Raw genomic sequence first — 26,719 nt, 5'->3', positions numbered from 1 at the left:
GTTCGCTTTATGATAATATCGGTTTCACTCTGGAATGAAGTATCGAGTGACTTTGTATTAGTTTTCAGTTTTCCGTTGTAAAATCAAATTCATTAATGATTTAAACCGAAAAAAGCACTGAAACATTAAACAGCACACCATCAGTATTTATTTCGAAATAAATATATTTTTGTTGAATCAAGCATAATCCTTATAATGACAAACCAATTATTTTTCAGTTTAATATTGCAAAATCACAAAAACCTGCGTTTTTATGCGCCATTTGATTTTATGCTTATCGCCAAACATTACCCATTTAGCACAAAAATAATGTGAGAGCATACATATGTACTATATATTTTAAATTGAAAATTCCAATTTAGAATCTAATTTAGCTTTATGCTCATGAAACGCGTATTTAATACCTCCGCTACTCTCTGTACAAAGAGAGAGTGGAGAGAAAGCGGGAGAGTGAGCGCTTAGGTAAACAGCTGAGCGTTCTTAGAAATTGGACTTCGTTTGTTTAGTTTTCCAGCGGCAGCTGATGAGTGGGGTGGAAAATTGTGTGAGTGCGCTGCGTGCAGTGAATAAATGGTTCGGAAAAATGCCAGCAAATTTCAAAGTGCAATAGACTGTTTAGCAAAAACCAATCGAATTGAATCGAATCGAATCAGTTTCAATGGAGTCCTCGAGTTCCATTCGGTTTTTGAAGAGCTCATAGAAATATACTTGTCGGCTGGTAATCAAACACCTGTTTGCCAATTGCTTTGCTGGGAGCTTCACGGAAATAAAGAGGCCTAAAAAGTAATTGAACTGTATATCAGCTTTTGAATAAGCTTTACATACTATGTAATTATTTTCTTATATGATTGCAATGCTTAAAAATATTAAAATGAATATTCCGCATGCTCATTATGAGTTGTTTATGTTTATCAAAAGTTCTCCCAGCACATCATTGCCAGCTGCAAAAAATCGATAGCGCAAGAGAGTCACCCCCGCAAAAGAAATTCTCTCTTTTTTGTGTATTGCGACTCTTTGGCTTCAGCGGTGCGGGAGTTTTTTTGAAGCGGAATTTCAATTCTTTGGAGGGAATCATCAATTCAGCTCAATCGAAAATATTTGCCTACTTAAAGTGAATTAAATTTTGTTTGCAATATGCTTTCGCAGTTGCTACAGGCTTTCCAGCGGCTGGTAAGTCAATTAAAAAGCCAATTTGTGTGGGTTCGCTGCTGGTTGCCATTTCCACGGCATTTCTACGGTTTCCGCCGGGAAACTGAGTCACGGGCACGGCTGCGTCTGCGGGTGCGGGAACAACTGCGTCGGAATCCTGCCAATAGGGCCAGTCACCAGCGGAACCGGCGAACCCAGCGCCGCCATCTGGTCATGGACTACATCTTCGAGTGCTTCTTCGACGACACCTTCGAGCAGATCTCCCGCAACGGACTGCAGGACCGCCAGTCGCGGCGAGATGTCCTCGACCACCTGAGCTCCATCATCAAGGGCTGCAGCGGCGGCCAGAACTCGCAGACGGATGAGGTGGCCGCCATCGCGGTGACGGCGGCCATGAGGTACCACCGAATGGCCAAGGAGCAGAACGGCCAGGTGAGCTTTATGTACAAATCGAGTGTTGCCAATGTGGCATTTCTGTGTGCCAAACTTCAATAGTTAATATGAATAAATATTTACTTAAAAGAGTCCATACAAACTAGCACTGGGCTTTAGCAAAGCTCAACTTAATTAATAATGATTTGACAATTAGTTTCCGGTACTTAAAAAAACGAAATAAATAATTAGAACAAAAGCCAAGTCAGTCTATTTCGTTGTCGTATTAAATAAATGTTAATGTTTAAACCAAGCCTTATGAATGGAAACCAATGATTAATTAGCCAAATAACATTGCTTTGCTTTTGAGTCGAATAAAAGTGGAATTTAATAAAGCTTTCTAGAAAACGGTTAGAAAAGTACTAAAACTATGCATAAATATGTATATCCTGCTGCTGCGATCCAATTGACCTTTTAGAGTGTAAATAAATATGGAAAGTTGTTTCGGGCTTAATTTCCTTTGGCAGAGTCTGCTAAACTTAATTTTCTTCCATTTTAAATGCCATCTCTTCATATGGCAATTATTTATAATTTAAAAAGTAGCACTTCAGTTGGGATTCAGCCCCTTCACCACACCCTCCATTCCATGCGTATTCCCCAGGTCTGCCTCATGGGCAAGTATCACAACATCCTGTACATCGGACTGCGCACCTGCTGGGATTGGGGAGTCCGGGACTCGGAGGTGGTCGTCAAGCTGCTGGGTAAGTGGAGTCGGGCCAACTAAATAATTTAATTTAAATGCATATGTATGCGTATGTGTGCGTAAGCGTATGCGAGTGAGTGTGCGTGTGTGTGTGGCAAGACTTTCCTGTTTGCTTTTTGGGCGTGGCTGTGTGCTTTGCATACTTTAATAAATATCATCCCATCGCATCGGATTATTACGCCCATAAGCAGGCAGTTTTCACTTTAATCACGTGTTTCTGCTAATTGCGTTAAGAAAGTGTTGCTGATGTCGTTCTGTTGCTCTGTTGTTGCTGCATCGTAAAACTTGTAAAGTGCCTCAAAGTGTTGCAAGTTATTTGGGGCGTACGCATGTTGGCTGCCTCTAATTAAAAGGCTGCGTAAACTTTTGCGAGCAGGAAAAGTGCCTGGAATTAATGGCATGCCTCTGTCAGGGAATCTGGACTCGTGTGCAATAAAACTTGCTCCTTGTTTGTCCTGTCCTCACTCACCAAGTTGCTTTGTTGCTGACTCCAGCCTTTTGGACCCGCTGGCCTTGGTTTGGCAAACATTGTGGCCGTTTCCGTTTTCCGCTGACTTCATTTCTGGGCTGTGCCAAAAAGCCAACGAAACCGAAAGCCAAAAAACCAAAGCAGCAACAAGTGCAGCCACGTAATTAGCTTTTTTATGGCTGCGCTGCTGCGATTTGATGACATTATTTAACCGCTTTCTCCACTACCGACAATTTGCCTGCATCGCGGGAAAATCGGTCACAATGTGTATACAAATTTGGTTTATGGCATTACCCACTTCGAAATGTTATTAAACGTGGCTTGTTTTATATAAATTAACTTTTAACTATTTTCCTGTTCCCATGACTAATTTATCCCCTTTTTGTGCAATTCAGTGGCCATTTACGAGTGCGAGAAGACATATGAGCGCATTTTCCTGGGCGCCCTGTTTGGACCACATGCTCCGCACTTCATCGCCGGCTGGCGCAGTGACTTTCAGGATCAGGTGAGACTGGCAGAAAGACCCTATTCCTGGCCCCGTGGAATAGACACCCATGTATGTCCTTTGTTCGCAGCACGAGAATGTCCGGGCTATGGTTTACTTTCTGAAGCACGCCACACGCGAACAGCTCACATTGCCCGTCTGGATTCCGCGCTTCGAGCAGGAGCGACAGCTCAGGTGAGTCCTCAGCCCGGTCCCCATCCTGTCCTGACATTCTCCCCTTTTCCCCACTCCCCCCTCTTCACTCTTTCATGTGTCGCGCTCTTTTGCTGCCTCGAGCGATTTTCACACTAGCCGGGTTAATTGGATAGTTGCCTGGGTGCCATGCCGAGGTCTTCATTCCCCCAAAGAGTTTTTCATACTAGCTGTATGCTTGGACATTTATGGAGAGCTCTTACTTTCATAACAGTCACAGTAAGCCTTTCTATACACTTAGCTTATGGCTATCAGAGCAAATTATAAGTTGCTTACAAAGCAAATCGCCAAGAATTAAAGATTAAACTTTAAAATTCGGATTATGTGCCGAGATACCGATCAATCTTAATGGCTTGCCAGTTTTCCACACAATAATAATGTTTTCGGTAACAATAAGATACTATAAATACCCGCTGGGAATGCAAGGAAATGGTGGACGAACGTGAAGGGTAACCAGAGAAATGAAAGGATTTTAATTAAATTAATTCATCAGCCATTGTTGTGGCACCTACACAGAGTGTGTGTGTGTGTGTGACTGCCATAATTGAGTGAAAGATGGCGACAATTTACAACCACAGACACGACTGCGAATACACTTTTACAGAGAATGGCTCTCAATCACTGGCGGTGGCTTTCTCTCACTTCTGCTGGTGTCATGTATAATTAAGATTTTCATTTGCAGCTTGCTTTTGGGGGGGGGTTTCCCATTTTCCGCCTTCTTTTTCCGACCCTCCCACATGCACATGAGGTCCGTGTGTGAGTGTCGCTGATGCGATAAGCTGAAAACCAACAGGCAGCGATGTAAACCTTTTGTTATTTCGGCTTTGTTCGCCAGCACTTCGGAGGATTAAAGTCAAAAATGCGTGTAATAAGCGCACAAAGGCATGCTCAACCCCACCACGCCCACTAATCCACACAGATACAGCCCGCCCCCTTGGATATACCATACCCATACCATTGCCGAGTTGACTGTTTGCGCTTCTTAAACAAACAGAAGGCAAAAAACATACTGACTGGCAAGCATTAAGACGACATTTATGATGCCCTCTCGCAAAACAGCAGCCAAAGTCATGAATAAGCGTCAATAGCTGCAAATGTATGTGGGTGTACGATTGGGAGTGTGTGTGTGGAGTGTGCGACCCAAGAGCTGAGAAAAACAAGCAATGTGACAATAAACGTTTCGGCCAAATGCCGTTGAAGTTGCATAAATCAGTGCTGGAGCAGCATATTGCCAAAGTTTTCGCAGAACAGTGAACACTCGTGAAAAGGAATTGTGTTGAAGCTAAAAGCTCACAATGAGATTTACACAATTTACTTACGATGTTAGGGTTCTAATGCAACAGTAACGGATTTGCAAAGAAAACACCTGAAAAGGGTGTTTAACAAAACACTAAAACCTAATTGTTTATTGAGAAAAAAACATGATTTAATTCAGTAATTGCATGGCTTAAATGGCTTAAAATAGCAAGTTACATTATTTCACTACTGCATTTGCATAACCTGCCGACTTAATGGCACTCGGAATAATTTATACCCTCCAAGGCACTGGGAACTTCACAAGCTGAGAACTCATACTCTTTTCATCGGATTTAATCGAAGTGCACACTGTATAGCAAAGACATTAACATGAAACGCCGGCTAATACTCGCTAAGCAGACCATTAGACAGAAATTTGATTTGTCAGCCCACTCAGCAGCTGATTAAAGTGTTAATGTCTGACTTGGGGGCAAATCACTTCCGACTGGAGGAGAATATGCCAGCCACGAGGTGCTATATACGGCTATTGAGGAACCTGTCATGGGATGCGATTGGGGAATGGCTTGATTCTTGCAGGGACTCACTTTTATCGCCGCCAATAAAACGCAAATGAATTTGCCAAGCCAATTTCCAAGCTGTCACTGGATGGTGGCTCAAAGTGCGCTTATCGTCTGATGTGTGGGTTACTTCTACTTCCGGTTTATTGTGGTTTCTGCTCTTTTATTTGCCTACTTTTATGCGTAGACATAAAAGCCGTGTGTGTATGTGTGCGCTGTGCCGGAAATGTGCTTTAAGTGCATTGTACATGCTAATGCCTGAATGGAGACAAACGCCCACCCCTCACACAACACATTACGCACATATACGCAATGTCAAGTTAGGCACAGAAAAAAATATTGCAGAAATGTCGAAGTTGAATAACTTCTAGGTCTCAGTAATCCGTCTTTAAGGCGTCTTAAAGTGTGCTGCGAGAAACGAACCTTGGTCTCTTCTTTTAGATTCAAGTAAAAACAAGGAAAGGCTTTATATTTTTCTCTGTGCTTCTTCTCGTTTTATGAAAGGGCTTTGAGCAACAAGCGAGCAGCTTAATTGAGGTCTGGTACCCGCCCAGACTCATTTTCTCAGCTCCAGAGACTCCTGCTAATGTGCGAAGCCCATTTTGATGCTTGTCGCCCATTTGGGCGTCCACTAAACTCACTCCGAATGTGAGCCTAAAAACTAACTGACTTATCCGAATCCGGCTTTTTGTTCTTGTTTTTTTGCAGATTCATTGATGTCCCCATTGAGTCATGCGGCAAGTCCTCGCCCCTTCGCATTGCCCTACAGGCGAACGCTCCCGAACTGCTGCTCATACTGCTGAGGTAAGTCGTGGCCTGGAATAAGGACTTCCGGTCAGGGGGATGGGAAAGGGGACAGGAAGGGAAGTGCCAGCGACTGCCACTTCAATTAGCGAGAAATATGCAAAGCGGTCGCCACTTGGCGGCGCCGCAATGTATGCAACATAAAATACAAGACGCTTAGCATAAGCAAGTGCTCGCGAAGCCACAAGAAAACGCTCGACGAAACCCAAGCCAAGGAGCGGGTAGAGAAAATAAAAGGAAAAATTATCATTAAATATGAAAGTCGCTGCCACAGCAAATTTGCATCACAAGGCGGTCTCCAGCGAGTCTCGAGGTCCAAAAAAGCAGCTTGTAAAAAGTTACGAGCGTGCACTCGGGTCCACAGCCGAGATTCATAAATTTATATGTAAACACCTGCAGTTTCGACTTCGTCCTGATCCTGAGTCCTTCGTCCTTGACTTTCGCCGTCGCGGCAATTTATTGTTTCCTAACTGGATATGGCCGCGGCCACGCCTTCCGCCTCACACGACCCGCCCCACCATTTCGCTGGCTTCGATTTCAATTTTTGATGCAGCGCCAAAAAGGATGCTTTGCATAAAATGCGAGTATTGATTGCTGGCCAAAAAGGCGAGTCACAACAAAGTTCCCGTCTGAGATGCTCGGCTGTCAAAGTTTATGTCGACGGCTGGCGGAAGGCAGCTGGAATTTCATTTGATCAAGATTTTCGCAAAAATTATTCAATTTCCGCAGGTCCTTCGGTCTGAGTGGCACATTTTATGTGATTTTTTCTAGAATTGACTTAGGAAGACTCTTTTAACTTTATTTATTTTCGTTAAAAGTAATAGAACTATGGTTTTTCAAAATATATGAGCTCTTTAATAGTTTTTCTCCCTACTTGACCTCGTTAAATATAAATTTCAAAAGGCCATAAAGCGAATTATTTCTCGGGCGAATTCTTGAGCACCCCCTCCCTATCTGCCGATTTGCAACATTATTTGCCCCTTTTTTTATCCTAAGAAATTAAAAGTGAATTCCACTCCTCAAAAGGGGCATAATGTGGAAAGAATTCGCATTATTAGACAGAGGCCAGTTGTACATCCCAGATTCAGCACGATATTGAGATTCCCGCCAGCTGTGCTGATTGCACCAAGCAAATTGCAATTGCAATGGCATCGATTGATGGCAAATGTTTGAGTTTGGCTTGCCAATTCCCCGCTGTCGGTTTCCCCCCGGTTTTCCACCGCTTTCCCGGATGTTTTTGGAGGTGGGTTTTGCCAGCCTTTGCAGTTGGTTTTTCTGTTTCTGTTTCACTTTCTGCGCCGACGCCTTTCGGCCTCGACTGATTTTTATTCAGATGCGGCTACTGTTTTTCGAGTTACTGATGCTGATGCGCCATAAATTTTCGATATTGTTTCGCTTTTGTGTGTTTTAATTTGCGTTTCGTTCTGCGCTTTTTTGCATTTCCATTTGAAATTGGCCATAAAATATGCAAATGAATGTGGTGAGATGAATTCCTTTTTCGCTGGTACTTTCATTCGCAGCCAAATTGATTTACTAGTGCATAATCACGCATACGCAAAAAGACAATATTTATACAATGTACCGGCGGTGAAACAACATATAAATAAGCGAAACATATAAATTACAATGCTTATCAGGCAGAAAACGAGAAATGTGAATGTGGGGGAGATCTTTGACAAACATTTTCAATTTAAAAAGTGACAACACTGCTGGCGCCATTTGCAATTTGCAATTCGCACTTCATTTGCCATTTGCCACTCAGGTCGGCCTGAATGCAGTGAGAGAAAATTGTGATCAGTTAATAATTTGATAAGCCTTATTGTATATACAATTTTAAAGATATTCCCATTGTAATTTATCTCACTTATCAGTACACCCTAAGAAAGCTTAAAATTAAGCTCAAAAAATATTTGAAATGACAACACTTTTTTCTCAGTGTACATGTGTACATCTCTGCTCCTGTGCGTGTGTGCTAGTGTGCAACTGACACAACCGCGAGTCGTGTCTGTTCATTATTTCATTTGTACATTGTGTTTATCGGGGCATCTAGCATTTATTGCCGCCCCGTCGCCCGCCGACCTCTGACCCTTTGCATTGACCACAAGCAAACCAACTACGTGCTGGCAGCTTGTATCTCATTTGCAAACAGTTACCCACTCCCGACCGCTGACACGCCCTCTTACCACCCACGCCCCTTCCATCCGTTGCAGATACGGCGCCGCACCGCAGCCGCCAGACGGAGGCGCCTCCGTAATTATAGCGCTGCTCGACAAACTCATCGAGGATGGCCGCAATTACAGCTTCGAACTGGTCATGTGCCTCAAGATTCTGCTGCGCAATGTGGTCATGATTGAGATGCCCTTCAAGGTGAGCAAATGCCTATTAAATTAATTATCTCTTCTGGAGTGATGCAATATGTAAGAAGTAGTGTGTCTTACTATTTTCTCTAATATTCTATTTCAGCCCCTTTTATACGCTGCCCGAAGGGAAATGTTCTTCGATCGCTATGGCCGCCTTTTAATGGACAAGATTATCGGCAAAGAGCAGGTCTACGGAGTGCCCAGTCTACGTCATTTATGCCGGTAATTATCAACTTTGACTTGTAATCTTACCAGGGGATGGGAACCGCTTCGAACACTCGAGCTTGTGACCAACAATGGGCTGTCCACGTCTTTTGGTCGGAAATGGAGATTAGGCCACGAAGAATGGAGTCTGACAGCCATAATAAGTTTCACTTTTTTATTCAATTACTTTGGCTTAGGTCCGCCACGCTTGCTTAACTTCCTACGGGCAGACAATTCGGCTATAAGCCCGAAAAATGAAATAAGCATAAGACAGGAGCCCAACTGACTGGCTGACAAACTGACAGACTGTCTGGGCAAAAGTTGACAAGTTTCCCTCGCCCTGCCGCCTTTGTCAGGGCGGCTTAGTGCAAGTTGGCCTTCTTCTTTCATGTATTGTATCCAGAAGTCGGGTCGAAACTTTCGCGCTTGCTTCACTGACTCGGCCGCAATGTAGTCAAATGTCGGCGAACTTAATGAATTAAATCGATGCGAATTTCCGTGCCACGTTGATCGCTGTTTGAGTTCAGAAGTTTCTTCGATTTAATTCCAGAAGTTGTCGTCTGCAATTGATAAGGTTCTTGTGGGACTCCATATGCGGGGTCTCAGCCCACATATGTGCCACTTATTTGTGGAGCACTCGGTGACCCGATGATGCCGTGAACACAAATACACAAACATATTTGCCTCCGCCGGCTCACGTGTCACAAAAATGTCCATTGACTTTGGCTCTCGTTTCAGCTGGAAACCCGTTTTCCAGCTTGTTTGCCAGTTTGTTTTTCTCTGGCCAATGTTTGCGATGCGAAAACTCGCGCTTCTGCCCTGCACTTCGTACAGTAAAGCATGGGTGTTGAGGCCAGGAAAAATTATTTTATGTGTATATATAGAATTGAAAGCATCTGTTCTGTTCCGTTTGTCTGACATTCTTTGAACATTAATTATATAAACTAAGCTTGAGTGTCTTTGAGTTAAATTATAAATATAGTTTTAATCTCTCATCATATTTTCCTTTGCTGAAAAGTGAATAGCCACTGTATTTGCAATCGAGTCGGCGTCCACTTGTCGAGGCTTCAACAATGTGCTCGAAATGAGCACTTGATTTATATGTTCTGTCGCAGTTCCTCTCGGCTTCTTGTAGCCAGCCATTTTGCGATTTCAATTTATGCAAATCTCTTTGGTACCCGCTAAGAATGCATGCATAACGCATTACATTGCGCATTGTGCCCGAAATCAGAGTCTTGAAGAGAATGTGACGATTGCCGTCATGGGCGAATATATTGCGCATACGCCCCGGCATCCCGACTTCCGTAGAGGCGCCCCTAAGTAGGCAACGCTTTTTGTGCCTGCTTTTATGGCTGCTCAGTGACTTCCGCCGTTCATCTTTTCCCCTCGGGCGGTGTCAGCTTGCTTTATTGATTGGTCGAATTTGTCGTCGGCGGCCGTAAAAATGCCAAAATATTGCCAGAACAGAGAAACTTGACAGGACAAATTAACATGGACATAAACTGCGGAGTTCCTGGTTGGATACCCCTGGCAGCTGATTAGCATGTTGTTAAGCTTCCCGTGCGTTTTATGACGCCAATTTGGTGCTCACTTTCGCAAGAATTTCGGACAAGTTGCCGCTGCTCCCCTCTGTATCAAAAAGGCACTTTAGAACCAACTCCACACACTGGCAAACTTTAGAGGAAGCTTTCACTGCGGCTCAAAGTGAAAGGGCCAAAAAGAATCCGCTACCAATATCCGCTACTTTAACTTCTTCCTCTAGTTTCGCGGGCAACTTTAGTGAAAGTTGCTGCGTGTGTTTTTTCGCTCTTGCTGCCTTTCACTCACGAGAAAAGTTTTAAGCACATGAACTTTGTTTGGTGTGCGGATTTTTTTTGTTCGCCGTATGTGCTTATTGTGTAAAACTTAAATTAATTTATGAAATATCCCGCTGAGATTGACAGGAGCAGCGCCTAAAGGCGAGAAAAGTATACCAAAAGTCTTGAGCAGCTCGAAAAACGTCAATCCTGAGAAGGAATATCAAGACATCACGTTCACAAAATCAAGCTGAGGAAGACACAAATTAACGCTTTCTTTATGTTTTAAAGACTTTAACATGAAACTTGAATTTACAGCTGCTGTATCCGCGACGTCATGCGGATGCACAATCAACTGCCAAGCGGCATCGACACGTTGAGGTTGCCAAAGCGCCTGCAACGCTACATCGATCTCACCGAGGAGCTTGAAGGACCTGAGGCACAGGACACGGAGGACAAGGATCAGCAGAGGGGAAAGTCCTCGGCCAAATGCAAGATGGGAAGCGAGATGGGACGGCTGGATACAATCAGCAGTGCAGGGGAGAGCGAGGACGAGAGTGAGAATCAAGCGCAGCTCCTGCAGGCTGTCACGGATCCGGAAAAGGCCGCATTGGCGGCTTTCATGGCCACCGGCGATGGAGCGTATACGGAGGAGGCCAAAAAGGCTGCGGTAGAGGCCTACGTGGCGGCCTGTCCACCCGATTTCGATCCCGATTTTCCGCCAATTTCCTTGCCCGGCGAGCCCAGATAGCAAAAAACACCCAGTACAAACACCAGCACTCACCGATAGGTTTCTTCGCTGACGTTGATGCGCCCCGGAACGCCAGTGGTCTCCGTCCGGCTGGTGAGATTGACAGTATTTCCGAACAGACAGTAGCGTGGCACTCGGTTGCCGATCACTCCAGTCACCACTTCGCCGGAATGGATGCCTATGGTGATTTGCTGAAAAAACAAGGACCAAAACAAAGAATTTAGAATTGTAGAATTTGTAAGGAGTTTATCTAGCAAATAAATGTATAATCTGAGTTCGTAACAGAATTTATCGGGCCTTGCAGCGTATTAGAAAGGCACTTCATTGCGCTAATAAACTTTCGCCAGCCAACGTCCCATCATCAACACCCCGAAAAGTTGCCAACCGCAACGGAATGTAGCTGCAAAAACCAACCGAAAGTTGCCACAATTACTTTCCAAAAACTTGCAGCAGCAGTAGGAAAAAGTTTTCTTTAATTAAATTTAAAACGAAATGAGCGGCGACCATAGGGAATAAGAGCAAGTCTCAACCCCGACCACAATAGGTCCTTGTTAGTAGGTGACGATGCTGAGAGAGTTTCGCAGAAACGCAGAGCCAAGATAATATGTGAAAATGGGTAAAGTGCCAGCAGTTCAGATATAAAAACGAAGGACAAAAGTTGTAATTACCAGAAAAACATTACATAACACTAATCGCCTAGGCGGTGGAGTGCGATAAGAAAAGTATCAAAACTTTTGGAAGGCAAAAAGTGCAGAAAGTCGAGTTGGGAAAAAATTCGCAACAAAATCAAATTGAACCAGTGCACCGCTCTGCTGATGAATGATTCAACATCGAGCTTAAAACAGTTTCTATTGATTAAATGATGGAGCTATACAATGTTTTTGTTTTTTATTTATTATTACTTCAAATGTCAACGTAATATGGAAAACAAAAACAGTTTTCTTCACAATTTTTTCCAATTAGAGAAGCAAACTTTTTGCCAGAAAATGCTAAAGGACATTACGTACTGTCCATTCTAGTTCGAAACTATTTTCTGGAAAATTGCTGGTTTATTTTTAGCCATCAGCCAAGATGCATGGCAGTAAGGAAAATGATTTTCCTGGTTTCGCCCTCGAGTGTATAAAATACATAGCAACTGCAGAAAGTTTTTGCTGAGAGCCGAATCAATATTTATGGACTGTAAGCACAGGAAGTAGCCAACAAAGAGTTGAGTTGAGAAAAACTGGCAGGAAAAGCGGGAAAAGAGGGCTGGAAGCAAAGTTTTTGCATAAAAAAAAACATCGGTATAATTGGCTTCATAAACGGAGGGGGAGGTGCCGGGCGGAATGACTAGCTTCTGCTGCTGCTGCTTTTTATCAGGATTTAATGAAGCGCAAAATGACGCCAGTGGCGGAAAGGGAGGTTCGTTGGGGGGAGGGTCGCAAAAGGGGGGTTTGGGGGTTTAGAGCATCCTGGGGAAGGGCAGTGCAACAGGCTCGGATGTCGTGTCCTAGTTTTTGCCATTAGTTGCCCGTGGCGATTGTTAATTGGATTTCGAGCGATCTATCAAACGCTGACTCGATTCTCGAATTCCCCTGCCCGAGTTTTCTTTTTCGTCCGCATGAAAGGGGTTTCCCCCTGCATTACCAAAGGCAATCAGTCAAATATGAAATACTGACAGCCACAAAAACTTGACTGCAGTTGCGGCGAGGCCAGATGGAAATGGAGACTAGTTGGGGCTTATGGCTTATGGTGGGCGGAACAGATGGATGATCCCAGGACCAAAAGAAGACTTCCTTACGAGAACAGCCAACGGCAAGACGATAAGGTAATGGAATTTTAGCAACAGAAAAACAACAACTCGGACAATAAAGCCAAGTGACACGAGCCCAAGCAAGAGTTGCTAAGTTTGTGTTGGTGGGTATATGGCACACGCACGCAGATCCTGGGACATATCTACAGTAGGGTGAGTCGGTAATTATATTTAATATAATATATTTAATATATTTATATTTATATATATTTATAATATATATATTAATATATATTTAATATATTTATATTTAGATTATTTAATATACTAATAGTAATGTAATAAAATTCATATTTGCTCTTTGAATGATATTATATTAAGAATCCAAAATCACAAACATATTCTGCTTTATAGAATATGGATTTACATAATGGTATTCCAAATATTCAAATATTCCAATATAGTTTGTTTCCATTTTCGCTGTGAGCCACCCTAATATACATACAGATGCCAAGACATGTGCAAAAAGTGACTGACAAGCCACAAGCATTGTCCACACGTACAATGCTGTAATTGTGAAGGATGCCATCAAGTGGGGCATCCGCATCCTCGCCCTCACACTCGTCCTCGCTTCGTCCTGTGGATGAACCGCCGTCCCTGCTTCCCCCCCTTTTCATAACTACATTTATCTGTGGCCCTGCATGTGTGCAGTGTATTTTAAGCCCGAGCACTCAAAGCAAAAGTGTTTAAGCCGAAAAAAAGATTGTAACAGCAGGCAGGAGGCCTCGTCACCATCCTCGGACAAGTTTCAACGTCTCTGGTGACAGTTGACGGTCAAGTGGCCACTGGCAAGGATCCGAGACCATGTACCATGGTACAAGACGCGTCCTTTGACATTGTGTGTCATCAATTTTGAATTAATTTTAGCCATTTTCGCAGTTTTTCATCCAAAACTTTGCGCCCACGCCTTGCGCATAGAATGTGAAACTTTGTTGAGTGAACTTTTTTCGCACTTGCCTGCTGCCACAAGTTGTTAATATTTTACGTGCACTTGCCACTCAATCCGGCCAGTAGAGGGTTAAGAGATTGCAAGGGGCGAGGGGATAGACATTGAAATTTATGCGCCATTGAGTTGCTGTTGCTCTCAAAATGGCGAATGGCAAATGGAAAATTGCGAATGGCGAATGGCGCATTCAGCAACAAATTGCGCGAACACGCTGAAAGTTGCATACTCACACGAACGAACAAAAACACGAGCGAGACAATTTTCCAACTACTTTCAATGCGCACAATTAGAGTGACGGCCCCCTGGAAAAACCCAGCATTCTCCCAGCCCCAACCCCGCTTTTCATCCGCGGGCACTTGAGCAACTTGAGCACAAGTTGTCAGTTGTGAATGCATTTTTGGTTGCTCCGCAAAGGCTGCACAAAATGTGGCACAAAAGGAAAGACGCCAAAATATGCTAAAATTTGATGAAAAGCGAAGCCGAGACTCAAATACAATTGCGGCGAAATTTAGCGAGTTTTACTTGTGTTAGTCCTAAACGTGAAGTTTGCTCTCATTATACACCAAAATAACAGAGTGACAAATAAGTGCATATATTCGGAATTTATTATATTCCACACTCACCACTGGATTGGATCCCATTTTGACGTTCTTGGCCATGTCCATCATATCGAGGGCCACTCGTGCCATGCACTTGGCATGATCCTCGCAGTGATCGGGCAGTCCGGAAACGGCCATGTACTTATCGCCAACTGTTTCAACCTGAAAGCACAGACATGCCAATGAGTCCTTTAGATGGACCAAATTGAGAGCTGACCCGAAAAAAGGGCCGGCATTGCATCGTGTTTGTGGTCAGGTAAAAAGTGTAATTAAGTGGCCACTGCAGAGGGCTGACTGACCCACCTTGTACACGTTCAGGTTTCGCTTGGAGTCGGTCAGAGCATCGAAGACCGTGTAGAGTTCATTCAGCATTTTCACGATTTTCATGGCCCCGTCGGGATCTGTGTTGGCCGCACAGTATTGGCCAAAGCCCACGATGCCGGAGAACATCAACGTCACGGAGTCGTAGCTGTCGAATGGCAAAGGAAGTATGGTCTCATAAATAAACGGACACAAATATGGCAAATTGCTTGCATTTTCCAGCATGTGAGAGTGATGCACAGAGAGAAAAGTAATGCCACAGTATGTTGTACAAGTGCAATTTGTAAGCTGTACAATGGTCTCAACACAATTTGTTTTTCTCTCTGTGCACTTTCTCCCAAAGGGATAGGGTAAATTGACTTTTTCTTACCGTTTGGGCGGCACAGGACGCTGATGTCGTAACTCATTGGCCACCGACTTTGGCAGCACCGAATAGAGCAGCCTGAATGGGTCAGGATGAAGCAGCAGAAAGATGTAGCAGAAAGAATGCAGAAACATGGAAAAGTAATTTCAATTTCGCGCCTGAGAGAATTGCGCGCCATTAAGGAGTCGGCGCTGTCATTTGTCATTTACCTGTCGGTCTTCTGCTTCTCGCTCTCCAGATCGCGGAATGTCTGCTGCAGCTTGTCGGTGAGCATTTCCAGGTTCTTGGTGAGCTTGTACTCCGCCTCGAACTTCTCGGAGAGCAGAACCAAATCCCTGGCAGCGTCGTGCAGCGGCACATCCGAGATGTAGAGTCCCTTCCTAAAAACAAAAAAAAACACGACACATTCCACGTTCAACGGCGAGTTCAAAGATGTGGCACGTGGGTGTAAAATGGAAAAATGACACGCATTTTGTTTTACTTAAGACTTTTGAAATCGCCAGGCAGCAAATAGAATCCGAACGAAGAAAATAAGCCAAGAGGAAACATTTTTAATGTCACCCATAAATTCAGTCAGCTGAAGGCGCATTTGTTTCAATTTGACTGCGAGTATAATGCCATAAAGGTATCTCCTAAGAATACCTCATTTAAGAGCTAATGCCTTTAATACGGTCGTGTCTCTAAAATCAGGTTAAGACACATTAGCCGCTTTATTAAAATGGTTGAACGATACTTAAAATCATTCCTTGCGGAAAAATTGGTACTTGTTTTCAAAGAATATTGCTTTAATTAAAACCGTATTTCAAGTACACTAGAAACTGGTGCATTATGAGCACTCATATCCCTGGTTGCTGGCTCCTCCCTGTTGTAATCCCCATTAACTGGTACTTACTTGGTCAGATCATCCAGATTCATGACACTGGGATAGCATTGAAACAGTATCCGATCCGTTTCCGGAATGTACATCATTTGCCCCTGAAGAGTACAAAAGAATAACAGATTATTTTCGGGTGCCGAGTGTGAGCCACTGCAATAAAATTGATTTTTATGCCGCACTCTGTGGCAGGCCGAGCATTAAGTTTAATGCCACGGGGCGGCTGTGCGTAAGGGTCCTTTGGAATGGGACTTTCATAACCGTGCCAGACACATTGATGGCTTGTTGGCCCTTGCTCACCTTCAGTCTCAGAAAACGCTGCTCGTGCCGGCTGCTCATGGCCCCCTGACGTGTCTGCAGGACATAGATGGTGTTTATATGGGACAGGATGTTCTCGAAGTTGAGCTGCAGGTGCGGCCGGATGGCCTCCACCACCTCTATTAGGGAACAGTTCTCCTCGGCAACTCTGAGGGGTGCACAGGGAGAAATACGAGGCATAAACTCAGTTATGAGGATTCCACAGAAATCACTAAGATGCTAACATATTTGATTAAGGTGTCTAAAAGTGTGCAGTATTATTTTTACAGTTGCATACTTTTAGACGCCTGTTAAAGTAATTTTTTGCAGTGTGCGAAAAAGGAAATCCGAACGCCATCCAGCTAATGGCCACTAATCGCAAACAATGGCTCATAAGCAAATGGCGTACTGTAAACCGTTAGCAAGGACTCACCTGGGAATTACTCGAGACACAGCCTTGCCGGCCTGAACGATTTTCATTTGCCTATCGAACATCAGGTGGAAGGGGAACACCTTGCAGAAAGTGGCGGGCGATATGAGTGGAGCTGTGTGACGAGGAAGGGTCAGCATTTGCGTCCGTATTAGCCAGGCAATTAGCCTGAGTAGGCTAACGCTCACCTTCGCAGAGGAACTCCATGTCGTCGGGCACCTCGTCCTTTTTGGCATCCACCTGCGACTTGGCGGCCACGTTGATTTCCCGTATCAGGAACTGCACGTGGTCGTAGCGCTCGATGTCGTCACTCTTGTTCTTCAGCAGTCGCAAACACTTCTGCTCTTTGTCCCCGTCGCAATCGAAGCTATCCTGGGCGATAGGACACGTGCTAAGCGCAATGGAGGGATCTGCAAAAGTTTGGCAGGAAAATATAAATATAGCTCAGATAAGCAACCAAACAAATCGGGTTTTTTTTTCCATTGTTCAGTTCAGAAAATAAAATTTCGGCGTATCTGAAAGTTTTTTGATACTAATTGCATACGAAATATTTGCATTTTATTCAACATAAACCGTTTTTAACTGATAAATAATACATTTAGCCATAAAAGCCAAACGAAGCCAGCCAGTTGTATTAAAATCAGAGCAATGTCACAAAGTTTTCTCGTTATTATATCCGGTGGGCGGTACAATGAAATGAATAAATAAGGCCCGGCCAGTCAATACAGTTTACAATTATTGTCATGCCAGCCAGCTCTGTGAATTCCGCAATATGTTAATCGTGGCGACTCTTTTTTGCATTATTTACTCTGCCGAGCCTTTGCCTTTATGTTACCTGTCTCGCTGGCAATCTGTTGGCCATCGTTGTTGTTATTCACGTTGACGGTGTTGCCGTTGTTGGCCATTCCATTATTGTTGCTGCCATTGCTGCCATTGTGATTATTGTTTCGCTCGGCATCCGACGAAGGAGCCAGGACAACCGTTGCCGATCCCGTCGTCGTCGTGGCCACCGCGTCCTCCAGCAGTTGCTGATTCTCCCGGGCGATGGCCCGCTCCTTTTCGGCCTCGTCGATGGGCTCTCCCTTGCGCTTGACAATGTCGATTTCCACCTCGACGCCGTGCAGCTTGGATGCAACGGCCTGTGAGCGAGAGATATAAGATATAAGCGAAGCGGAGGCGTCAATGGGTCTCCCACAGAGAATCGTGAATGGGAATGGGAATGGGAATGGGACTGTGACTGGGCACATATACTCGTATACAGACGTATCTCACCTTGACGATGCCGATGACTATGTGCTCGAGGCCAGGCCGTTCCGAATAGTAATGGAGGAGCAGCTCGCCATCCTTCTCCGTGCAGCGGAAGGAGGGAGCCCGCATTCCAGGATACAGGGTGCCCAGGTGGTCGTGCAGGGCGTCCAGATTCTGATTGTTGCACAGAGAGAAAAGGGAAAGCGGATAGGTAATATGGATAATTAATATAGAGGAACTTTCTTCTTATCTTAGCTAATTGAAAAAAAAAAAAAAACAAAAATACATATTAGAGTTCCAAGCAAGAAGTTTGTTTTTAAAAATTATACATTGTGAATAAAAGGTCAATCGATATCTTCAATATTCTTCAATGAAAATCATGCTGTCCACGGAATTCAAAGTGAATTGATGGCCCGCATTTGTGGCATTTGTTCTCCGTGTGGCACTGTTGTTGTTGATTTTGCGGTGGTGCAGACGAAAAAATTCAATTTCATTTTTCATTATGACAAAGGATTCGAGAAGCATTTGCGGTGAAAAATGTGGAAAATTGAAAATAAATCGAATGTGAGTGCAACAAAAGGCGCCAAGGGAAATGGGTTACGGGTTTGGGTTTGAGTGGCGATGTGTGCGCTCAAGCAAAATACTTAATGCTTATCAATGATGGCGAATGTCGAACTCGAGCAGACTGAGACCGAAACCGAGAAACTGCCAAGGGAGCAGCATGAAAAATGACTTAAAAGTCGATTGGCCAATGCAATTGTGCCGCAGATGCATGGCGCATGAGTGTAAAATGGCCTTCAATTAAGTTAACTGCCAGATATATCGAGTAAATAAGGCAAAAGTACCTGAAGGAAGTCCCGCGGCGTGGCTCCCAGGACCTGCAGGATCTTGTCGTAGCCCGAGTCCTGGCAGAACTCGAAGAAAGTCTTACCGAACAGCTCCAGGATGTCATCTGCGGGAATATCTTCAAGGACAAACAGTGCGGGAGTGGAGACAGTAGTGAGTTAGTATTTTATGACCCACATATGCTTGCATAACAAAATGGCACCAGCTAACTACTTACTGAGTATCTCGACAGCTGCTCCAATTAGATTGTATGTTATTTCATCGTCGTAAATTTGTCGCACCAGAAACTGTCCCTCCATGCTGACCATGGCCTTTTTCCTGAATTCCGAGCCGAGCCGAGCCAAAAATAAGCAGCCATCAAAATCGAGTCAGGCGAAACCGCAAAATGTGAAATGGCAGAGAAGGGTTTTCCACACAGACGGAAAAAAAGAAAGAGAGTGGCAAATACATTAATTTTAATTAAATTGCTTCTGTGCTCGTGAATTTATGAGTGAGTGGCTGGCATTCCTCCACCCTGTGTGTGTGTGTGTGTCTGTCTGTCTGTCTGTCTGTGTGTTTTTGGCGGGCAGCTGCCCATATGGCGGTCACTTTATATGCTTTTTCATGTTTATGTTTTTAATTAAGCAATGAAGACGAAATAAAGCCCTTCAAATGAGAAATTTTGGTCAGCCTTAAAATGGGGCGAGGGTTTCAGCTTTCCTTTGTACGCTTTTTTTGGGGTTTTGATGAAATTTTATCAAAAGTTAATTGGAAGGCGCCAGCTTGAATAATTTTAAGAAGAACTGTCATATTTTCATACAACTTTTTTTTTGGGAATAATACCTTTGGCCTAAGAAAGTAGTTTGGATAATTCATTTATGCCCAAAAAGATATCTCTGTAAGATATGTTATTTTTAAGTTAATAAAAAAAGCAGTTATTAATATTTTTTAAGTGTCACCACAGCAAGCAGTTTAAACACATCTGCATGCTTTACTTTCTTTTCTGCTTTGGGATAAAGCATAATGCGGATTGAAAAGTCCATTTTAAGCACCAAAATCCTTTAAGTTTCTCTCAAAAGTTAGCTGGCTTTTTGGTAAGTATTTCATATTCTTCTTAGAAAGTTGGTCGCTATTTGCATCGAATAACAATAATACAGAAAGAGAAAAGCCCGCTGCCATTTGCCTTTGTGAACATCGTGCAAATCGACTTTATTATTTAATAGAACTTGCGCCAAGCTGTTACCAAAACAAATTGAATACAACGTGCCGGCGCAGTGAAAGTAACCCGGAGAAAGTCGTGAAATAAAAACGCCAACGTTGCAGAATCGAACATGAAAATCGTGTGGGAGGTGGGTGGGTGAGTTGGTGGAAAAAACGTAATAGAAAAGTAGATTTTGTACGTGAGAAAGTTTTTCCATTTTCCCTACGCAAAACTTCTGATTTGTCGGGACAAAGTGGGCGTGGCATCGCAGGTGAGCGAAGGCGAAATGCGGTATTTCATTATTGCTCATTTCAAATGCGAAATGCTGTTGGATTGCAGAATGTGTCAGCAGCTGTCGCTGAAATGCGAGAACTACTTGCACCCCTGCTAAGATTGAGTTGTTGCAACAGAAAACATTTAATATTGAAGCCTCTCACACGCCGACACATGTACTTATTTTATTGTGGAAGCTGATTTTTAATTTCCTGAACTGCCAGCGGACATTAGGAATAGGAAACAGGAACCTGAAAAACAGCTTTCAAGCCAAGAAAACCAAGGAAGTTCCTGCATATTACACACCAAAATGGAAATTGATTTTCGACATGCAATTTATTATTCTATAAAATATATGGCATGCGGTTGAGTGAGGGAAGCTCGAAATTAAACCAAGATTTATGGCAAGTGCATACATAAATTTAACGACTACGCAACTTAAAGTCCTTTAAATGGCCAGTGAACTGGAAGTGAAGATTGCAGCTCACTCATTTCATAAATGCTGGTTCCATTTAATTGCTCAGTTGAGCTGAGGTGAGATGCTTTTACCATCATCTGCAGCTGGTTACTTTCGCCTAATGCTTCTTTCTATCTGTGCGCAATATAATTTCATAAAGTCAACACTCCGGCGGCAAAATGTCTATCATTTTTATTGTGCCAGCTAGGCAGCATTTTGTGCCGTAAATTAAATTATGCTGCACGTTTTGGCCCAGCTTACCTGCCGCCCAACACTGCGTATGATTGATTTTTATTGATTTAAATGTGCGTGTCTGTCGTCGGCGAGTGTGTGTAAGCTGTCTCTGTGTGTGTATTTTGCAGATTCGCCTTTTGATCGACAACTTAATTGAAAAAGTTAATGTGCGTGGAGAAAGCAGAATTAGTCCATTGGATTCGGGCACGTTTTTTCGTTTCTTCTCTCCTAATGCAATTTGTCATTAAATCCTCGGTCACACACACCAAGCAAAAAAGTTTGCCATTAAATTTAGCACATTTGCGGCAGCAGCATAAGCGTCAATTAATACGAGCTGTAAAAATTAATTACGCACACACGACGGCAATTTATGATGCCATGTTCTTCCTTCTTCTCTTCCTGGATATTGCGTATACGCCGCGCTGGTCTGGCAAATGCAAGGCGACACTTAGTGGCTTCGCCTCCCGTCGCTTTCATTACAAATTCAATTTCCGCTGGGCAACGCAGCCCCTTTAAACTCATTTAAATATTGTTTACTCAGTGACAACGACAGGCCGTCGAAACTAAGTGGCTTAATCTGCGAAAACGGCCAAGGAGCCGAAGAAGCGCCTAAGAAATACGAAAACATTTCGCGCCTAAGTAGCTTAGGCCAACGCCCAACTGTTTTTGTTTTGCCTCGCGATTGTTGGTTTAAGTTTCACGCGCATTGCCTTTTCAGCATCGAAAGTTTATATATACTGTGTGGATATCCTGTTTACACATCCCCTAGCAGGCCACTGCTTTGGTTTTGGTTGCTCTCGCGCGTAAATATTATTATTTAATATGCCAATCGCAGAGCCATTCGCAGCCCACGTTCTGCTCTGCTCTGTGGATGGGATATGGAGGAAAAGTCCCCGGCCAGAATGCTCAACCCGAGGAATTTACGCGTCACTGACACGCTCTCTAACTCACGTTTCTCGTTTCTTGCTTTCCCGCGCCGCATTTTCCATTTTACCTCGCAATTCCTCACATGACTCTCACTTTTTATGGCAGGACATTAAGTCGCTTTATTATGAACTACTTGTTGACTTTTGGCAGCTGAAACTTTAAGTTGGCTTAGCCAGCGCCAGAGTGTGGGCCTCGCGGCAAACCGCAAAGTGAGTAAAATCCATAATCAATCAGCTAATTCGAGTCTGAGGATGACTTTGCGTGCGGTCGGGTGAAGAATTCTTAATGAGTTCGTTACGAGAAGATGAGGTCACGTCTAATTGTGGTTCCTCGTTTCGCCATCGTCGACTTAACAAATCAGCCCGCAGCTATTTCTGACGTGCACCGCAGAAGTTTGGATGCGAATGTGGGATGCACATGCAACCGCCAGACAGCAGAGACCATCCATTTAGAACGGGAATGAAAAAAAAAATGCTTACTTTAATATCAATTCATTCCGTACAAATTAGTTAATTGAAAGTCAAATCCTTATTATTTACAATTTGTATAGGTATAAATTAAATAAGACACATTGTCCTATTATTTTTACCTCCACTGTTTGTCTGTAGTTATGTATTCGCCCATTGAAATGTTTAACACACATATGAACGAATTTAAACTAGCCAACATTAGTGCATTTTCTTGGCAGGCACTTAGCACCAAAGAGAAAATAGAGAGAAGTCACAGAATTTCTTCCAATTTGGCCTTGTAGCGAGGTGAAAAGGATTCTATACCGTGATAAGCCTGCCTTGGTTTAATGATGCCAGCTAAATGCCTGCACTTTTCGGAATAGAGTATGCCACAGTCAGCTTTATGTATTCCAACTTGCATTTGGAATTTCCTAAGTAGCTGCAAAGAACCAAAATAAAAAGAAAAGAACCACAGCCAGTGCAAACCAGAAACGGAAACGAAATAAGGTTAAAAGCCACTTAAGACTCGGCCAAGTTAATGTGCCACATAACTCAAGTGAGTCACATGTTTTATTGTGCACAAACACACACACCCGCGCACGTACAGGATGCAGCCAAGTTGTGCCAGGGTCAAGTCGAATTAGCCAAGAGCATCGCTTTAATCGAATGCCAGAGGCGGGAAATTAACATCGAAATTACAGCGAGTATCTATAGTGGGCCACGTATCTCAACTGGCGGTTAAGTAAAGTGGTCTTATAGAGGCTTTTTTATGAATAAAAAATTGTATTTGCCTTAGGTTATATTGAGTCACAAATTAAAACATTATTATAAATGTTATCATAATAACATATAATAATGTAAATTTATCCTATCTCAAGGGTTTTTTTTTCGAATCTTATGTCCTTAAGGAGCCCCACTCCGATATGTTTGTTGTTCATACAACCATTTGATGACCCATTTCGGTGTGTTTTTTTTCTCTGTGTGCCTAGGACTGTGTGTGTTTGTGGTAATCCCTGAGGCGTGTTATTCAAATCAGGAAGAAGGCAGTGGAAGCCAATTCCCTAGTTTTACTGGTACCGGAAGATCCACCCTGGTGCTCCCACTTTGCCACTTTGGTGACTATGGGTGTATCCTGTCTGCTGTCTAGTGTGTATTTGTATGCGATTAGCGTTAAACCGCTGCCAAGCAATTCACAGTCAGACGTGATGTACGTTGTTAATGATGAAGGATGAAGGATCTCATCATCATCATCAACATCGCCAGCATCATTGTCACGGCCAGTGCCATTGGCATTGGCTTCGCCAAGTCGATTTTCCTGAGGATTAGCATTTTTACCATCGTTAAGCTGCGGCGGCGGCCATGGGGCGTATGATTAACCTTTAATGCAGCTTGAAGTGTGCGTCGCACACCTAGAGACATAAAAATCAGAAAAGGGAGAAAGAAGCAGCCAAGATGATCGGAAAATCGAATGAATCGCACTTTTGGCCAGGCCCATTAATATCTGTCCATATGCAGGCCCAATCGACCAGCATTTCTTTTTTTTTTTGTCTTTTTCGTGGTCATTTATTACCGCCCGCCATCGATTGACTCGCCCTTGCCCTCGGCCATTTCCATTTACTTTTTTATCTCTACGCATGCACTGTGACATCTCGAAATTAGGACATCATTAGCAACTGTCGATGCCGCCAAAAGAAAAGCTCTGATAAATGCCGAACAATCCTACTACATCGCGCCCATCTCTCACTTCGGAATTTGCGGTTGTAGCCGCCCCACTGCGCCTGGATTTCCCATTTTCCGATTTAGGTTTGGTCTTCGCAGGGGAAAGCAAAGAATTAAGCCGCCCTTAACACAATTAGTTTTTAAAGCTGACCTAAGGCGGAATTAAGGGTAAATTAACGTTATTGTATGCAGAGCTGATATTTACGCATGCAGCGAAAAAATGGGGTTTAAATATTTAATGTTATGAGAGAATGTAAGGGGAATTAAGGGCGATGTGCTTATTTCAATTGCAGGGTTTGTCCATTTATCAGGGTGATTTCCATTATAAACGAAATAAAACACAACTCTTTAATGAAGCTTGCTTATAAAATAACTTATGAGCTTGGAGTTGCCTTTTTTATGTAGCCTATGACCTAAACATAAAACTTCTATCACTTTTGGATATTTGAAAAAAAAATTCCTTTTTGTCAATTTTCGATTTTTTGATAAGGGGTATAATCATCAATATTTTAATAAATTGGCAAAAAATAAAAGTTTCAAGATTTAAAGACCAGTTAATTCGAAAAATCATTAGGAGCTTATTTACGATTTTTTGCCTTGTTCTGACAAAAATACTGATAAAGTGATCCTTTCTTCGTCGTTAGTTCTCATGAGAATGGTAAATCGATTAATCGTCAAATACAATTTAGCAAAATACTCTTCGTGGGACGTCAGCGAAACAATTTCATGCACTCACACTGAAAAATGGATTTCCAATCGAATCGAGATGGAAATTAGATTTATATTTCCACTGGCAGTTGCCAACTGGCATCCTAACACAATTTGCAATGGCCGCCTATCCGGAACCATTTCTATGCTGCAAATTTGTTCTGGTGGCTCTGCCATTCAGTCCTACAGTCCTACAGGATTTTAGTCCTAATGATGGCCGCCGGCCAGAGCTCCACTCAAAGCTGAAGCCTCGCAAGGCCAACAAAACGGCGCAAATCTAGGAGGAGGCACATGGCAACACTTCCGGCTTAGAGGACGATGTTTCTGCTGCTCATCCTGATGCCGAGCAGATGCAGAGCAGTTGCTCCGGGATATGTCTTGTTTTGCTGTAAAATGCAAATGGGCGGGACGCATTGCCCTTTGGCATCATCGACGTTGGCAAATCTCGGCCGGAAGTAACAGCAACAAATGAAAAATGCCTGCTGCCATTGGAGAGGACACGATTTCAATATGCAGATTTCACCCGGGAAGCAGCCCAAATGCAATTTCGAAATGTTTACAAATGCGCTCAGGGAGAGTCTTGTGCGGTTTTAAGTTTTATTAAAAAACACACACACACACACACGAGCTTGCGAAAAGCGGACGGTGGTAAAGCGTTTCAACCAGCAGCTGACCCTCTCATAAGGGGAAAATAAATTGCTTTTAAGCGACGTGTCCTGCTCTCGTCCCCAAAGGACCTAGCAAAACTAGTGCGCGTGTCGCAATTCGCAAAATGCAATAAATAAAAATTTCAGCGATGCATTTGAGCGCGAAATACGTGCCCAGTCACTCCTTCTACTGGCTGGCGGGTTATTTAATTATTCTTTAGAGCCCCGGCTGTTGCAACACTACTAACTAGACATTGCGTATGCGACCAGTTGGCGCCCAGTTGGCAAACATATTTCGACTGCCGCATTTAATTAAAAATGTCCAGCAGTCAACCAGCCGTTTACATAATTAATGACTTCGGCATCATGGAATTATTATTACAAATTAATGGAATTTTCGTTGGCGTTTGGTTTTCGCCAAAGCCATGGAATATGTAATTAGTTGGATCCGTCAAGTGAACTCAAGTTAGTTCAACCCTCCGTGAAAGGCCAATAAGGAGCTTTACTGGAGACATGAGGAAAGGGCCCGCGGAACACCAAACCTGTGTATTCAAGCGGTCGGAAAACAAATATTTACTTTTACCGTGTAATTGAACTTTTGATAAGAAGTTCTGGAACGAACACAGAGTTAAAATTACTTAATTAGTAAAAAATAAAGACATTATTTCAGTTTTTTTTGTGCAACCAATCCTAACACAAACGAATATCGTTGAATAATTAATAGTAAACATTGTATTGAATATTCGGGTATGTCATATTACACAAAATGTCCATCGGTTAATAACCTTTTCTCTTTATTAAAAATCAATTAAATTGTCGTAGTATAAGGTTTCGTGTTATGTAAATGACATTTTTTGATAGCCAATACCGCCCATTCTCCTTACCCAAATATCCGCCCAGTGAGTCGCTTAATAATGGCTATTCCATTCGCCTTTGCCTGCTTAATGGCTTGTCATAATCGTTATCAAGTGGCTGCTTCGTTGTCTTGACTATAATTAGCCTCCTTGGACTCGGTCTTATTTAGATTATTGCACACCATTTGACTTTAACACACGAAAGGACACCCGGCCAAGTCATTGGCACTATTGACAAGCCATTAATGGCGATAATACTCGAGTGCCAGCGAATTGAAGGCGGCAGGTCCAACATTGCGTATGCGCAACGCCACCAACTTTGGGACGCACGCACGCGACGCATAATTCATAAAGCGATAAAAGTGGAGAGCACAT

At 43.2% G+C, this 26,719-nt stretch overlaps 2 protein-coding genes across 4 annotated transcripts in view; one reads left to right on the top strand and one right to left on the bottom strand.

The window, feature by feature from the left end:
• The window catches only part of Gycbeta100B (Guanylyl cyclase beta-subunit at 100B), a 43,887-nt gene that overhangs the window by 8,671 nt on the left and 8,497 nt on the right, over nucleotides 1-26,719 (bottom strand). Inside the window, exons 4-16 of the mRNA NM_079864.4 lie at nucleotides 19,114-19,214; nucleotides 18,896-19,014; nucleotides 18,075-18,224; nucleotides 17,638-17,941; nucleotides 16,991-17,212; nucleotides 16,806-16,917; nucleotides 16,376-16,541; nucleotides 16,094-16,176; nucleotides 15,411-15,581; nucleotides 15,208-15,279; nucleotides 14,820-14,985; nucleotides 14,541-14,678; nucleotides 11,213-11,370 (exon numbers count right to left, since the gene is read on the bottom strand). Coding sequence (NP_524603.2) covers nucleotides 11,213-11,370; nucleotides 14,541-14,678; nucleotides 14,820-14,985; nucleotides 15,208-15,279; nucleotides 15,411-15,581; nucleotides 16,094-16,176; nucleotides 16,376-16,541; nucleotides 16,806-16,917; nucleotides 16,991-17,212; nucleotides 17,638-17,941; nucleotides 18,075-18,224; nucleotides 18,896-19,014; nucleotides 19,114-19,214 — 1,962 coding nt within the window. The remainder of the gene's footprint in view (nucleotides 1-11,212; nucleotides 11,371-14,540; nucleotides 14,679-14,819; nucleotides 14,986-15,207; nucleotides 15,280-15,410; nucleotides 15,582-16,093; nucleotides 16,177-16,375; nucleotides 16,542-16,805; nucleotides 16,918-16,990; nucleotides 17,213-17,637; nucleotides 17,942-18,074; nucleotides 18,225-18,895; nucleotides 19,015-19,113; nucleotides 19,215-26,719) is intronic.
• On the top strand, nucleotides 502-11,452 carry stops (slow termination of phototransduction). Of its 3 annotated transcripts, none has more exons than NM_170538.3 (9): nucleotides 502-783; nucleotides 1,147-1,581; nucleotides 2,183-2,282; nucleotides 3,149-3,258; nucleotides 3,329-3,432; nucleotides 5,973-6,068; nucleotides 8,279-8,435; nucleotides 8,532-8,650; nucleotides 10,747-11,452. In NM_170538.3, exons 2-9 carry the CDS (start codon nucleotides 1,363-1,365, stop codon nucleotides 11,177-11,179), a joined length of 1,338 nt encoding a protein of 445 aa, NP_733417.1. In that variant the 5' UTR covers nucleotides 502-783; nucleotides 1,147-1,362; the 3' UTR covers nucleotides 11,180-11,452. The 3 variants fall into 3 exon arrangements, with proteins under 3 accessions (NP_733417.1, NP_001163780.1, NP_733416.2); NM_001170309.2 differs by having other exon boundaries at nucleotides 502-828; NM_170537.2 differs by lacking the exon at nucleotides 502-783 and having other exon boundaries at nucleotides 1,004-1,581.

The sequence above is a fragment of the Drosophila melanogaster genome, chromosome 3R, assembly GCF_000001215.4.
Source record: "Drosophila melanogaster chromosome 3R".
NCBI lineage: Eukaryota > Metazoa > Arthropoda > Insecta > Diptera > Drosophilidae > Drosophila > Drosophila melanogaster.
Note: the sequence above shows the minus strand (reverse complement) of the source record. Positions and strands in the feature narration are given on the sequence as shown.